The 16846-nt window shown below is 45.3% G+C and overlaps 1 protein-coding gene across 2 annotated transcripts in view; it reads left to right on the top strand.

Moving 5' to 3' along the window:
* Positions 1-16846, top strand: part of LOC121305512 (plexin A3-like) — a 61044-nt gene that overhangs the window by 4296 nt on the left and 39902 nt on the right. Inside the window, exons 2-3 of one of the 2 annotated variants that reach the window (XM_041237157.1) lie at positions 2078-3359; positions 6121-6303. In XM_041237157.1, the coding sequence (XP_041093091.1) occupies positions 2145-3359; positions 6121-6303 (1398 nt within the window). In that variant the 5' untranslated portion in view covers positions 2078-2144. Of the gene's footprint in view, positions 1-2074; positions 3360-6120; positions 6304-16846 lie in introns of both variants that reach the window. The other variant, XM_041237156.1, reaches the window with a different exon arrangement.

The raw sequence follows: 16846 nt of genomic DNA, 5'->3' as shown, positions 1-16846 counted from the left end.
CCATAGGGGACTAGTGCCCAATCGGCTAATTTCAATTGGGACTGACCAGATACCCAGACGTACAGAGAGGAGAGGCAGGAGAGAGATGCTGCTTCTCCCAGCCCCCACACTTCCCTGATCCCCTGCGTGTGTTTTCCTGCATGGCCTGGGAAAGTCAAGTGCTCGGCCAAGTATGGCTTTGAAACGACACCTCGCCCCATTTATTTTTTTATAATCAAGTGCTCTTGACTCATTAAGAGAGGAGCTGGCGATAGAGCCAGCATCTGTTGTAGCCCTGTGTGGTGTGATCTTTTTAATTGCGTTTCATTTTCCCAAATCGGTTTTCAAGTGCAGGAGTTGCTTCCGAAATTGTCATGGAAATGTCTTGTGTTGACGCGGCTGCTCGAGCCATCACTGAAGCGGTCCATAAATCTCGCCAGTGGTGTTCTTTGATTTTGCTTTACCTCGGTTCCAGTTTTGAAAGTCGTTTTTATGTTACAGTGCATAATCTTTTTCAGCTTGTTTTACACTTCCCCACCCTTTAATAGCTGCTTTCCTGTCATTAACCAAACCAAACGCCTCTCCTGTTGACTTGCATGCTTTTAGCTGGTAGTTTGACCCAGAAGAGCTAGGTCAAATGACCAAGAAGGTGCAGAAGGATTTTCTGAGAGTAAGGGGCGTGGAAACTTGAAGTGTAGAAGCAGATAACTTGACTGTCTTGTATTTGCTACAATCACTTTTAATATATCTGTTTTTGTTTTTTATTTTTGCTGTAATCTGACCTCGTTTCAGTCAATCAATCTTATTTTATATAGCGCCTTTCATAGTGGACAACCATCTCAAAGCGCTTTACAGAGGCAGGCTGTGAACTGTGCGTTATACGCAGAGTCCCTTCCAATAGGACGTTGATTTAACATTTCACCTGCAGGACGGGGCACAAGGAGGTGAAGTGACTCCCTCAGGGTCCCACACAGCCAAGTCAGTCAGTGGCTGAGGTGGGATTTGAACCTGTGATCCTGGTTGCAAGCTGTGGACTTTAACCGCTCGACCACATTGCCTCCTTAAATCTGTTGTGCCTGCCTCTAGCTGCTTGTGACTTATTCGTGCTGTGATTAGTCGATCTCTCAAGCCCCTGCTATGTTCAATAATATCCCCCAGCCAGCAGATTTCTGAAAGCCAGCGCTAGTTTGATCCGTGCAACAGTAGACCTTTGCTAGTTAGGCATGTAGCGATTCGCTGTGTATCGAATGAATCGTGGTGATGTCTTTACGTGGTCTGTTGTAAGAGAGGGCTGCAGTGCAAACGACAACGTAGATCGCCAGTGTGTTCATCATACAATCATCATGCAAGTAAGTCCTGGGGACCGTTGCATGCATCGTGTTACATGTTGCATTGTGATGCTTTAGCGTCTTGTTACACTCCTATGAACCCCACCATTTGAATTCTGACTTTGTTGCTTTGTTCCACCCCCCCCTTACACGCAGTTGCTCTTTGCGTAATTAAGAAATGTGTTGCAGATTAGTGTTGGTGACATCTATAAAGGTCTATTAGCAGTCCGTTGAGCCAGGGAGCTGAAGTGACAAAGCTTGGCAGCGCGCAATACCTCCGGCGCTGCCAAACTGGATCATTAGTACTGACCTTTAAATGGACTGGCGATGGGTTAAATTAACAAAGGGTTGTGCCTGAATGTGTGGAAAGATCCCCTCTGCACGGGCCCATTTTAGAGCTAACAACAAAATCCCTTTATACCACAAGCGTGGGTATGTCCAGCGTGGGATATGTTTTAGTTTGTTCCTCTTGAGTGGAATGTCATGAGTGGAGCATCGTGATTTCTACTGTTTCGATTTGGACTCTCCTTGAGTTCAAGTTTAGTCGGGAAATGCCAGTTATTCATCTTCGTCCCGTATCTAAAAAGGTGGCTGTCGAAAAGGCCAAAAACAGGGTTGGGAATTAATCAAAGCATAGTCTGTGGGCAATGAAATGAAAGATCGGGCAGGTAATTCCGAGGGATCAAGTCAAGCAGGCGATGAAGCGTCTTTGGCAATCTCCTTTGTCTGCGTTCATGACTAAAACCGCTTTCTCTTTCTGTCTCCAGTAGAAATGTTTGGCTGAACCCTATCCCCGGTCGACACTAAAAGCAGACGGGCATAAAGCAGTTTGTTTCCATGCCTCCCTGCACCCTTCTGTCCAGAATGACACCCCGGTGGCTCTCCATCGCTCTGGCCCTGCTGCTCTTAAGGTCGCCGTCAGGAGCCCCGTCATCACCCCCAAACGCGGGCTCTCCTCCCCCCAACTCGGGCACCTTCTTCCAGGTCTCGGATACCAGCCTGAGCCACCTGGCCGTGCACCAGCAGACCGGCGACGTGTTTGTGGGCGCCCTGAATCGCATCTACAAGCTCTCTGCCAACCTGACGGAACTGCAGCTTCACATGACCGGCCCGGTAGTGGACAACGCCCGGTGTTACCCTCCCCCCAGCGTGCGGGCCTGCGCCCACAAACTGGCCCCTTCCGACAACGTCAACAAGCTGCTCTTGCTGGACTACGCGGGCGAGCGCTTGGTGGCGTGCGGGAGCACCTGGCAAGGGGTGTGCCAGTTCCTGAGACTGGATGACCTTTTTAAGCTGGGGGAGCCTCACCACCGCAAGGAGCATTACCTCTCGGGGGCGAGGGAGGCCGACGGGATGGCTGGGGTCGTGGTGGCGGGAAGCGGGTTGGGGACCAAAAAGGGAGGCAGCAACTTGTTCGTCGGAGCGTCCATCGACGGGAAATCTGAATACTTCCCGACGCTGTCGAGCCGGAAGCTGGTCGTGGACGAGAAGAGTGTGGAGATGTTCAGCTTGGTCTACCAGGACGAGTTCGTCTCCTCGCAGATTAAGATCCCTTCGGACACCCTCTCCCTCTACCCGGCTTTTGATATCTACTACATCTACGGTTTCGCCAGCCGGACTTATGTCTACTTCCTAACCCTCCAGCTGGACACCCAGCTCACCCAACTGGACGCCGGGGGAGAGAAGTTCTTTACCTCCAAGATCGTCCGGATGTGCGCCAATGATTCAGAGTTCTACTCGTACGTAGAGTTCCCGCTGGGCTGCACCAAGGATGGGGTGGAATACCGGTTGGTTCAGGCCGCCTACAAGCAGCGGCCCGGCAGGAAGCTAGCCCAAGCTCTGGGCCTGCCCGAGGACGAGGATGTCCTGTTTGCCGTCTTCTCCCAGGGCCAGAAGAACCGCTCCAACCCTCCCAGAGAGTCTGTCCTCTGCCTCTTCACGCTGCGCGACATCAACGAGGCCATGAGGGACCGGATCCAGTCCTGCTACCGAGGGGAAGGGAAGCTCTCCCTACCCTGGCTTCTCAACAAGGAGCTGCCTTGCATCAACACGGTAAGTATTTGGAGATGACTCTAAGGATCTTTCCGGTCGCCACACTAACAGAAGGACATAGGGGGTTAGAAAATGTAGCTCTGTACCCAGCCCTGTGTTTCTGAAATTCCCATTGTTTCAGTATATTATTGCAATGATCAGGAGGCAGGAGTTTGAGCAGGGTTAGAAACTCACACTAGCCCTGCTGCTGCTGCACCCAGTCCTGGGGTTCAGAGCTCCCCTCAATGAAGTCTAGGGTTATTAACATTGCAATGATCAGGAGCCAGGAGTTTGAGCAGGGTTAGAAACTCACACTAGCCCTGCTGCTGCTGCTGCTCCCAGTCCTGGGGTTCAGAGCTCCCCTCAATGAAGTCTAGTATTATTAATATTGCAATGATCAGGAGCCAGGAGTTTGAGCAGGGTTAGAAACTCACACTAGCCCTGCTGCTGCTGCTGCTGCACCCAGTCCTGGGGTTCAGAGCTCCCCTCAATGAAGTCTAGTATTATTAATATTGCAATGATCAGGAGCCAGGAGTTTGAGCAGGGTTAGAAACTCACACTAGCCCTGCTGCTGCTGCTGCACCCAGTCCTGGGGTTCAGAGCTCCCCTCAATGAAGTCTAGTATTATTAATATTGCAATGATCAGGAGGCAGGAGTTTGAGCAGGGTTAGAAACTCACACTAGCCCTGCTGCTGCTGCACCCAGTCCTGGGGTTCAGAGCTCCCCTCAATGAAGTCTATTATTATTAATATTGCAATGATCAGGAGCCAGGAGTTTGAGCAGGGTTAGAAACTCACACTAGCCCTGCTGCTGCTGCTGCACCCAGTCCTGGGGTTCAGAGCTCCCCTCAATGAAGTCTAGTATTATTAATATTGCAATGATCAGGAGCCAGGAGTTTGAGCAGGGTTAGAAACTCACACTAGCCCTGCTGCTGCTGCTGCACCCAGTCCTGGGGTTCAGAGCTCCCCTCAATGAAGTCTATTATTATTAATATTGCAATGATCAGGAGCCAGGAGTTTGAGCAGGGTTAGAAACTCACACTAGCCCTGCTGCTGCTGCACCCAGTCCTGGGGTTCAGAGCTCCCCTCAATGAAGTCTAGTATTATTAATATTGCAATGATCAGGAGCCAGGAGTTTGAGCAGGGTTAGAAACTCACACTAGCCCTGCTGCTGCTGCTGCACCCAGTCCTGGGGTTCAGAGCTCCCCTCAATGAAGTCTAGTATTATTAATATTGCAATGATCAGGAGGCAGGAGTTTGAGCAGGGTTAGAAACTCACACTAGCCCTGCTGCTGCTGCTGCACCCAGTCCTGGGGTTCAGAGCTCCCCTCAATGAAGTCTAGTATTATTAATATTGCAATGATCAGGAGCCAGGAGTTTGAGCAGGGTTAGAAACTCACACTAGCCCTGCTGCTGCTGCACCCAGTCCTGGGGTTCAGAGCTCCCCTCAATGAAGTCTAGTATTATTAATATTGCAATGATCAGGAGCCAGGAGTTTGAGCAGGGTTAGAAACTCACACTAGCCCTGCTGCTGCTGCTGCACCCAGTCCTGGGGTTCAGAGCTCCCCTCAATGAAGTCTAGTATTATTAATATTGCAATGATCAGGAGGCAGGAGTTTGAGCAGGGTTAGAAACTCACACTAGCCCTGCTGCTGCTGCACCCAGTCCTGGGGTTCAGAGCTCCCCTCAATGAAGTCTAGTATTATTAATATTGCAATGATCAGGAGGCAGGAGTTTGAGCAGGGTTAGAAACTCACACTAGCCCTGCTGCTGCTGCTGCACCCAGTCCTGGGGTTCAGAGCTCCCCTCAATGAAGTCTAGTATTATTAATATTGCAATGATCAGGAGCCAGGAGTTTGAGCAGGGTTAGAAACTCACATGAGCGCTGATTCATGAACATGTTCTTCTGTTCCGAGACAGCCAGTGATATTTTGTATCCGCTAGAAATGTTCAATGCCAGCGAGAGCTATGTGTGAACAATCTTGTCAATGGGCAGAAGTGGGAAGGAGGTGCAAAAGGGAACAGACAAAGTCAAATTGGCGAAAAAAGGGGGAAGTTACAGTAGATAGGGAAGATCTTTCTAAAATCCATAGAGGTGATCCGTCATTCGATGTGCAGTTAATCCTTGTCTTGAGATCCACAGTTCTCCTGGCGGGGCTGGTATTCAATCACAGATCCCCGCTGTCTGAATGGGTGGTCATGGGTTGAAAAAGCAGTGAGACTTGAGATATATATATATATGTGTATGTATATATGAGGGCTCCATAGCAACCAGGAGACGTGGCTAAGTGTTATTGGGCTCAGAACACTTGTTGTGCAGTTATAGAATTAGATACACACTTGCATTAAGCTTTTAATCCAAAATATCCATCGCCCTTCCTGAGCTAACGGTAGCATTGCAGTTTTGTATGGGAGCGTATCATGTAGCTGCCAGCCGTCGCCTCAAAACGGGCAGCAAAGGCGTATAACTTTTAAAAGTTCAGATTTCAGAGCGACCTGACTTATTCTAAAGCTGCTTCTTTCAATACCTAAACTCGAGTAGTTCTGAAAACCCAGGACCGGGGAGCGGTGTGAGTTTCAAGACCCGGTTTTAGCATCAATCTCTCCGACATACCAATCAATCGGTCTTTATTTTACATAGCGCCTTTCATAGTGGGCCGCTATCACAAAGCGCTTCCCAAGACGGCGAGGGTCAACGCTTAGTGCATTAAATACAGTGAAATACATGGATCGTTTCACAGCTGTTTTGCTGAATTCTGTGCTGCTGTTTTGCTTCTATTCAGCCAATGCAAATAGACGATGATTTCTGCGGTCTGGTTTTGAACCAGCCCCTCGGGGGTCTCCGTGTGATCGAGGGGACCCCTCTTTTTGAGGACCGGACGGATGGGATGGCAGCCGTCGCCTCTTACACCTACCGGGAGCTTTCGGTGGTATTCGTGGGCACACGCAGCGGGCACCTCAAAAAGGTAGGGGTGATGGGTTCTATTGTGTAGTCATTTTGCTGATTTTTTTTTCTGTGAGCTTTAAACAGTGTTTACCCATGCTTTGACTTTGCCATGCGACTTTTTTTTGTAACGGTGAGCTTTAAAAAGGAATTATAGAAATTGATTTCGGATTGTAGGCTCCAATTCCAGGTGCGGCTCTATAGAATAAATTTTGCTTCGTGAAACCTGCTGAATTTTTTTTTTTTTTTTTTAATGTTATGTTGACATATTGAATTAAATTTTTCCACATTCTGAAAAAAAAAAAAACTTGACAAATTGAAGAATAACATTTGGAAATGCTGTGCTACTGTATTATTGGTAAAAATAAAACTATTATTACTTTCTTTCTCATCCAAAAGACAGTAGTCTTTCTTTCAGCTGTCAAATTGCTAAATCAAAGCCACACCACTGTCCACAGCACAGCGATTTCTCCTCTCTTTATCCTCTCTTCCCTCTCTCCCCTCTCTGTCTCTCTCCTCTCCCTATCTCTCCTCTGTTGTCTCTCTCCTCTCTCTCTCTCTCTCTCTCTCTCTCTAACCACAAGCACACTGCCTCTGAGTGATCCAGAGACACAATGCCCAGAAAGTCACACGCCGTTTGAGGAACGAAGGGGCCCTGCCTCCCTCCTAAAAAGCTTGTTTCTGTTGGCAGAGCTAAGAAAAACAATCCCCGCTTTGGCTGCTCGGAGATGGCACGGAAATACCCTTTCTAACTTCCTCCCTGAGCACAGTACTGCACAGGGAAGCCAGGTGGCTCAGTCACTGACGCGTTACAAGTAGGGATGTTGCCAGAGATGTTCACACCTGCCGCGGAGGTCAGCTGTCGTGCTGTATTACCGTAGGATTTGTCCAGTGAAGATACGTTTCAGGAAACAAGTGAAACTAAAATGCTGAGAGAGACTTCTAGTGAATTTTAGTTTAATTTTTCGGTTTCCTTCTACACTTGCATGGTTTGCAGATTGACGTGACCAGTATACCTCAGCCGTTTGAACTGCAGACTGACACCCAGCACGTTGCCAGCATGGGGAAACGAGACACGACTCTGAAATTCGTTTAGTGAGAGAGAGAGGGTCGCCGTGAGATCATTCTGACAGCAGAGGCTGACATCATCATCAACCCCCCCTACCTTGAAAAGGGAAGGGCAGCGTCTGCTTCTCATTGTACTATAATGGATCTAGGCTGTCAGCTACAGTTGCATTGTGAATGAACCTTGGCACACCTGTGTAATTGTAATTGCACTGTATGCTCGATCAATTACGCACCTTTCCAAGCTTAATCAGTCAGAAGAAAGACTCTGTCGCAGGAGTTTTCTGGCTGGCGCTGCTGTGGTGGCCTAACCCAGCTTTGCTCTTGCTCAAATCAGACTAGATGGAAAATAAAATCAGCGCTTAATTCATGCACATAAATCAGAGCTCTGTTGATGCTAAGGGCTCTGCCTGTAATTTATCGTCCAGCCCGGGCTGGGGCTGGGGGTGCGGAAGCGTTTGATGTTGGAGAAATCTGTTTGCAGTAAATCCCATTGGAAATGGAATTTGCTAGTTTGTCAGCTGGGGTTTTGGAAGTGTAGTTATCTGGGAACAGATAGCCTGTCTGATCTCTGTAGACACCGGTTTGAACCCTTCCTGGACAGCCATGCTTTCTGGGCTGCTGTGCACACATGCGCCATTGCGCCGCCAAAGACAGTGAGCAGATCACAGTGCAAGAAGATCTGGCCACCTGTTTCTTCCAGGCACCTTGAGGAGAGCGTGGCTCGAGCAGATGAGAAACCAACCCAGCTTTTAACTGCTTCCATGAGCTACGACTCATGGGGGGGGGGGGGTTAGCATCAAGCTTCACAAAGTCGAATAAAAGCTGCTGAATAATGTTATGTTAACATATTGAATTGCACGCCAGCACTTTTGGAGTTTTCCATTTCGAAATACTGTGCTATTATTATGGCAACCAGTAGACTTTTGCAAAATCATTTTGTAGTTTCTTTGAATACATTGTTAAATCTTAATGGTGTGTGTGTATATGTATGTATATAATATATATATATATATATATATATAATATATATATATATATATATATGTGTGTATAAATAGGGCTGTCACTGTCACTCGATATAAAATTGATTGGTTAACTTATGGGCATTAGTTGATTAATCTGTAGATTAATCCATCCATATTTAATAAAGGTAATGATCTTATAGCGGCTGTCCCGCATAACAATACAATAAAATCAATACTCTAAAAAAAAATAAACAGCCCAGTGGGACTAGACTCGCTTTAAAAGCACTGTAACACATTTTCACAGAACTGTTCTTTTAGGCCACTGTCGCTCGCATACCTGAACACGCAAGACAGCCGAGCTACCTTTTCCGTTCCAGCCGCGCGCTTGGCTGCCTCCGCTTCTACATCTAGCGAAACTGGAGACGCCGAAGAGAGGAAGCCGTTCTGAATCTTGTTAGACGTACCCGAGAACACCGTGCCATCATCGTGCCCTCTAAATGCCAGTTCTCGCTTGCCAAGGTAAACAGAATCAATCAAGCGTTTTAAGAACCTCACGGGTTTGTCCAAATGATTTGCGTGTAACAGCGGCGCGCAAGTGACTTTGGGAACGCTCTTGTTTTTGTGCTGACTTCGATAGACATGAGAGAGAGACCAACTGACAAGAAGTCTCTTGTGGAATGGAAGACAGATGTGTCCAATGAACAGCATATGTGTTGACAGCTTCTGTAATCTGGAGCTGATGTTCATACAAGCCAAGTGCATCCATCTCCAGCTGCAAGAAGAGCCAACTGTTTTCAACTGCCGCTGACGAGAAATACATGTACTGAACCCACAGCGGGACTGACCTCTCCAGTTACCATGGGGATGGGAATAAGATCCCTGTCCTGGTTTTACTAGCTGTTTTTAACCCTTTCAGCAGTGGTGGAGCCAGAACTGGCATAACAGTCAAGCTAAGTCACCTGACTCCCATCTCCCAAGATGACAGCAACAGGCATCGACTCCAGACTCTGGACTCGGACGAAGCCACTGACCCCCACACAGATACGAAAATAATTCTGCCAAGAAAGAGCAAGGCGCTTTGTAGAAATGAGATGACTGCGTTAGCTCTTGTATGAACTGAAAGTTCAGAATACAAACAAAACGGGGAATTGGTATAATTCTTGTTTAAGAAAATTAATATTTCAGTGTGTAATAATACCAAACATGTAGATACAGTATCTAAAAGCAGTCCTTAAACAAACAAAAAAAAACTATAGATTACTATAGACGGATATATAGGGTACATTGAGAGACTTCTAGTGGAAACGAGACCTGTGGGTGTTATTTTTCTTCCAGTTTGGCAGGGAGTGTGTTTATCCCATCCCTGCCAAATAAACGAGCAGATTGCGGCTGAAAATTAATTAATTAGCAATCAATTAAGCCCAGCAGAGGGTGTATGAAAGGAACAGTCTCTCTACTATTGAGGTGCACGCCAAACCAAGCCAAAAGGAAGGACTACAATTCTCCTTTTATATCGTCTCGGACTGAAAACAGGTAACTACCTCTGTCAGCCCAGCAGCGCTCGTTAACAAATATACCACTTGTTTATATGCTTGCTCTGCCTGGGTTCTCTGTTGCAAATAACTGTGAGAGATCTGTTTAAAGATGCCAAGCCTGTTAGTTTTTTTTTTCTGTAAATAAAAGGGCACTCATTTTTTTTTCTGTAAGTAATTGGCCTGCTAATTTAAAGGCTGCGCCACGACACGACTGACCCTTTCACAAGAGCACAGAGGGAGACGGCTAGTGGAAACGTTTGGCGGTTATTTTAGGGTTGCTAACATCTCTGTGTTTATACTACAAGTGTCAGTTTGCAGTTTTTTTTTTTAAATATTTTTTTTCCTAGGCCTCTCTGTGCTTCCCTATGCTTTACCAGACCTATCTGTGCTTTATAATGCTTCCCTATGCTTTACCACACCTCTCTGTGCTTTACAATGCTTCCCTATGCTTTACCAGACCTCTCCGTGCTTTACAATGCTTCCCTATGCTTTACCAGACCTCTCTGTGCTTTACAATGCTTCCCTATGCTTTACCAGACCTCTCTGTGCTTTACAATGCTTCCCTATGCTTTACCAGACCTCTCTGTGCTTTACAATGCTTCCCTATGCTTTACCAGACCTCTCTGTGCTTTACAATGCTTCCCTATGCTTTACCAGAACACTCTGTGCTTTGCAGTGCTGTGCTTTACCAGAACACTCTGTGCTTTGCAGTGCTGTGCTTTACCAGAACACTCTGTGCTTTGCAGTGCTGTGCTTTACCAGAACACTCTGTGCTTTGCAGTGCTGTGCTTTACCAGAACACTCTGTGCTTTGCAGTGCTGTGCTTTACCAGAACACTCTGTGCTTTGCAGTGCTGTGCTTTACCATGCTTTCACTGTGCTTTTATTACACTTTGCTATGTTTTTACTTTGGGAGTCTTTTGTAAAGCGACTCTTGTACCATTTTTAAAAAAAAAAATTTGATTTATGTAAAATATTTCACTGCATCAGCTTCAGTGAAAAGGAGATTTCATGCTCACAGGCACAGAGATTTTTGATTTGCATAGCAGTTTTGCAGCTTTTCCCCTGGTTATATTTTGCATTTGTTTTTCAATATATACCACCGTATCAATCTGGGCTTTACAATGCTGTGCTGTCTTACATTTTGCCGTGTAAATTTTCAAGTGGTAAACTATTATAAGGATACAGGCAATAATTTTTTGTTCCCGTCGGCTTCATTTATTATACAAGCTACTGTCTTTGGAAAGCAAGAGATCGTTTAACTGGAAGCAGATGTGTTTTTTTCTTTAAAGGGGAATGATATTTTGCTACCTCCTGCAGAATCGCTCCTATCTGATTTCCCAACCACGTCATCGCTTTCAGACTGGCAAGCGATGGTCTTTTGAGATCGGCAAATTGCGGCTATTGGTTATTCAAAAGATCTGTTTTAAAAACCACGGGCTTTGAGCGTTCGAACTTCAGAATTGTATCCGGAATGCTGAATCTGTCAGCATTTTAAAATCTCAAGCTCAAAACCCAATCTTTTTTTAAATGTTATTATTTGGCCTTTCGCTAGCAGTTTGGAGCCCTTTTGGCTTGCTGTGTATTTATGTAAATTGGGTTAGGGTGGGGTATTTGTTTTGAGGTTTGTTGCTCCAAATATGGAGCTATTTCAGTTTTATTTAAAAAGGCTTTGGGGAAAGACTTCTGGTTGAAACGTTGTCGTTGAGTTTTTTGGCTTTGCAAAGCCTTGCCTGGCTTTGAGATTGTCTGGAGGATGGAACGGCCTTTTGCTCTACAAATCAAAGCAGACAACAGGAATCTTCCATCCCTTTACATACCGTTAAGGCATATAAAAATATATTTCAGCTGTGTTTCTTACTGCAAACGATCAGGGAGCTGCAGCTTTCATACGTTACAGCACACGTGTGTTTGCTTGCAGACCAACACAACCTGTATATTACAGGAGCTGAATTTAATTAATCACGGGGTACTCCAAGTATTGCAGGTGTCTCTCTAACAGTTTATATATATTTTTTTAACCAGCTACTGTGTTAGATAAGATAAAGAGGTCATCGTCTGTGTTTCAACAGATGAGATTCTTTTGAAATGAGACACCTCCCTGGTTTTGCTATTATAGCCAGCGGCTTCCAGATTTGTCCCTCTGCAGCCTGCCGATTTCCCCCCCCCCCCACGCCTCTCTCCCCCAGCCCCACCAGATTGGAGTTACAAAAACCATATGGGAAGCTCAAGGCATTTACAACCCCCTGCGTGTTTCCATTTTATCGTGCAGCTCACTTTTTTTATGAACTGCGAGAAAGAGACTCTTCTCTGTCTGGAAAACCGTGCTGACCCGGGCGAGGTCAGGGAACGAGAGCGAGAGAGAGAGAGAGAGAGAGAGAGAGAATGAATGAAGAGGGGGAGGAGGAGAAGTGTGTGGAAGGCAGTGGGTTTGAAAGAAAGCAAGCGCTGGGCTGCAGTGTGGAAGGCAGTGGGTTTGAGGAGCTCAGTGGTTAGATAAAGAAAGCGCCGGGCTGCAGTGTGGAAGGCAGTGGGTTTGAGGAGCTCAGTGGTTAGATAAAGAAAGATAGATGCGCGCGCACACACACACACGCGCAGGTAGGCACACAATGAGACAGACACATTCACACAGTGGTGTACACGATCTCTTGCAGGAGGTAATTGAATTATAATTTTTTTTTTTTTTAAAGCGCCACGCAAGCGTTTTACCCCAGGGACAGTGAAACGCCTACAACACGACTGAATTCCCACTGGAGCCTTGCTGTCTCTCAGAAGATTTGATTAAAACAGTTGCTTTTGTTTTTGTTTTGTTTTTTTCTTTGATTGTCACCGGGGAGCACTTTTAAAATGAACTCTGACACATTTCTAGTCATTAGGCCGCAAATCCTGGGTCTGTCCTGGGGATTCTGCTGGGGCAGAGTGCAGGCCAGCTGTTCACAACTTGCCTGTTACTCCGGAAGGTTAAAAATAAATAAATAAACAAACAAACAAACACAAAACCATCCTAGTTTCAGTTTAAAATGACGGAATATTGTGTTTTGTAATTTTGTAAGTTTTTGTATTTTGTTTCATGGACATCCTGTTTTTCAGTTTTAGTTGTGTTCTTCTGAAGCTGCGCTGTGCTTCTCCTGGCAGAGTTTTGGAGACCAGTCAGTGTTTTGAAAATCCCTTTTTTTTTTTTTTTTTTTTTTTTTTTTTTTGGTTTCTCGTTCCCTGAAGAAGTTATGCAACCAAAAAAAAAAAAACTCAAGGATGTACATAGTTTGCACGCTGTGGTCCCATTTCGCCAATGACAGCCTCACCCCAGTGCAGCTACTTCTATACTTGTGCTACCATTGCCCCTTGGTTTAATACAGAACCATTATTGCATTGCCACTGTAGAATTGCTGTCTGTCTCTCTGCAGCCTGTTGGTTTTTTGCTCAACAGAACAGATGCCCTTTTTGCTTTTTTATTAGTTTTTACCTCGACCGTGTGTGTGTGTGTGTGTAAACGAAACCCAATTTGTCAAAAGCTGTAACTTCAATATTTTGTCGCTCTGCCTCTTTGATTTCTCTGAAACCATGATTTGAGTGTGCTGTGCACTTGAAATGCAGACAGACTGCCCTTTACTGGGGTGGTGTGGGGTGGGGGCTGCAAGAGGTTCTGTTTTGTCTTGGCTTTCTCTGTTTTGTTTTTTTTTGGGAGGGAGGGGGGTGTAGATAGATAGGGAGGGAAGAATTAAGTTTAATGGGTTTGGGGGGGGGGGAGCTCACCCCTTTCCTTCAGTCAGATCTCTTCAAATTCGATAAAGGGTTTAATTGAGTGGTTTCTGAAAATCAAAACGGTATTAAGTTGACCTCGGCCGTTCCTTTCGGTTTTAAGCACAGAGGCGAGGACGAGAAGGCAGCAATGAAAGGGAAGCTAGAAGGTAGTACTTTTGTTTTAAGTAGCATAAATAGAGCTGCTTTTCCTATTTAAATCTCACTAGGGGAGAATGGTGTGCTAACAAGGGATGGATCTTGATAGGCCGAAATAGCCTTTTCTCGTTCCCAAACTTTCCTTGTGAATATTAACAGTAACGGTATATCGATGATTCCCAAAACCTATGTAACCCGCAAAGAATGAAGTTTCACTGTCCATCTTGGGTTTTGTATATAGTTTTGCGTCTGTGGGGGTCGATAATGCTACAACTGGCAATCACAGTTATTGATTATCAGCTAAAGTAGATCATCAAAGTAATATTTTATTTAATATTTAGCAGAATAAGAAAAAAAATCATGACCCTAGGCATGTTGTGATAACTGTGGACTTCTGAAATAGAGTGTGTTGAACCCAAGGCCATAGCCTGGCTTTTTTTTTATCTAAATCATAATACTGTAACTGTAAATCCTCCCCCCAATTCTTTCAGATCGCTTTAAATCTTCCTCCAGCCCCGTTGGCTAATCCACCCCCAGGCTTCCCCTTCCAATGTAGGCCTCTGCTTTTGTTTTGGTGCAGAGAGACAGAGAATGGTTCTGCTGTGCTGGAGATGTGCTCCTTTTGCCCCAAGACCCAGGTGTAACCCCTGCAGCAGGCAGTTTGTTTACACAAGGTGTTTTGTTAATTAAACGCGAGACGGGGATGGGCCTTAATGACTCCATCTGTGTGCTTAGCATTGAACAATACCCATTCCCTCCCATCTCCTGCTTTTGAGCCTGGAGTGGGCCCATTCGAAATATATACTAGCACTATTACCAGAACTAAGAGAGCGTTACTTTACAAAGGCTGTTTTTGAAGTGGGTCTAACAAAACAAAGAAGAGTTCTGTAGAAGTCTCAATTCAATAGCCAAAAAAAAAAAAAAAAAAAAAAATCTTCAGTTAACTTTTTTTTTTTTTTTTTTTTTTGAAAAACCAATAACTGACAAAATGTAATTTAATATAGGTTTAATATGGAATTGAATGAACTACTAATAACCTGGACAGACTATTTTAAGATGCAGCTACAAAGCACAAGGTAGTGTATTTGTGAAGCTCTCAAACTGTAGCTTTCTCATAATCGAAACCAAAAATGCAAGAAAAAATGACATTTGAACTAAAACCCTAGATTTAACATTCTTACATTAATAGTAGTTCTTATTTTTTCCCACCAATAGCATTAAATCTCATCTTTCCAGATGGCCTGCAATTGAGTTATTCCGAGCACAAAAAACCAATCTTTTCAAAGCAAAGGTTATCGATCATCTCCTCCAGCAAACGCACGCGGCCCGCAAGATGTTTCTAATCGCTTGCTGAGATTAAAATCTTTCGTTTCAGCCATGAACCCAGCAGTCTTGTGTTCTCAGTACAGCTTATTTTAAAAAAACAAACAAACAATGAAGTGAATTGAACTTCTCCCTCCCTTCACCCCCTCTCGGCGAAGTGGAGGCCCCGTCCAGTCTATCTGATCGTAAAAAACAGTAGCCCTAATGAAGCTTTGATAAGACCGACCAAACGCTTTTCACTTGAGTCCAGGATTGGCTCCGTGCTGAAGCTTGTGAACGAGCTTATAGATAATGAAGAAGTTTGCTGTCTGGGTTCAAGCCCCAGTCAATTCCTGGCAGACTATTCTAAGGCTGGTGTTTTGTTCTGGGTAATCAAGTTTAAGCTTCCCCGCGGGACTGTGGCAGGTGAAGTTTCCACAAAGAATGGCAGATTTAGCAACCTCTCCCCCTCATTCCGACCCCCCCCCAAAATGCCTTCCCAGGTCTGGCCCTGGAAAACTACTTCTAAGGAATTTGAGCTCCTGTAATGTTATCCTGGCGCATTCGACAGAGAAGGAAGACTGAGACATTCTTTTGATTTTTTTAAAATTTTATTTTAATCGTTTTGTCAGGGTAAATCCCTCCTGGGTTTTTTTTTTTTTTAAACTTATTTGAAATGCATTTTTGAACCCTTTCGATCGTTTTCAATTGGATTTATAATTAAGTCCTTGCAACACAAAAGTAAATGCATATAGAGTGTTAATACCATAAGCAGATTTATTACAAACGCAGACAATATTCAGTAGCTCAAGAAAGAAAGCAAGCAAGCAAGCGCCGGGCTGCAGTGTGGAAGGCAGTGGGTTTGAGGAGCTCAGTGGTTAGATAAAGAAAGCGCTGGGCTGCAGTGTGGAAGGCTGTGGGTTTGAGGAGCTCAGTGGTTAGATAAAGAAAGCGCTGGGCTGCAGTGTGGAAGGCAGTGGGTTTGAGGAGCTCAGTGGTTAGATAAAGAAAGCGCTGGGCTGCAGTGTGGAAGGCAGTGGGTTTGAGGAGCTCAGTGGTTAGATAAAGAAAGCGCTGGGCTGCAGTGTGGAAGGCAGTGGGTTTGAGGAGCTCAGTGGTTAGATAAAGAAAGCGCTGGGCTGCAGTGTGGAAGGCAGTGGGTTTGAGGAGCTCTCTTTTTTCTTTGTTTGAAGGAACGTCTCTTCTGAACCGTAGCTCCTAAGCAGTTCCGATAAAGCAATGGCGCTGGCCCGCGGCACGCCGAGAGTTAATTGGCTGCCATCTCTTGGGGGTCGTTGACGAAGTTCAACACTTTTACAAGGACTGCGACGGGGCCCAGGGGAGCCGTGAGTCTCTGCCTCATAATGTGCTTTTTACATTTTCCAGACCGCGTTGACAGTCCCTTGGCTTTATCCCAGGACTTGAGCTCCACAACTCTGGCTAGCTCCACCGCCAGGTACCGGCAATTGAAAAGCTGACACATTACTGTTTATGACAGTGTTCTTAATCCTAACTGAGAGCAGAGGCATACATCTCTCCCTGCCTGTCTGCCTGCACTAAATCTTCATTCTTTTGGTATATAAAGTTTTCTCTATGTACACACACTCCCTGGCCACTTCTGTTAGGACATGTTGACCAGATTTGCCTCCAAACACCATCGCGACTGCATGCGATGTCATAATGATATTTTTTTTATATTGAAATGCTGTAGAGTAGGCTGTTCTCCTGTTGTAATTTATGTGTTTATTTTAAAATGATAATGTGGTTTCAGAAAAGGAAGTGCTTGTCAATCCGAAAGC

This window comes from Polyodon spathula, chromosome 43 (assembly GCF_017654505.1).
Source record: "Polyodon spathula isolate WHYD16114869_AA chromosome 43, ASM1765450v1, whole genome shotgun sequence".
NCBI lineage: Eukaryota > Metazoa > Chordata > Actinopteri > Acipenseriformes > Polyodontidae > Polyodon > Polyodon spathula.
Note: the sequence above shows the minus strand (reverse complement) of the source record. Positions and strands in the feature narration are given on the sequence as shown.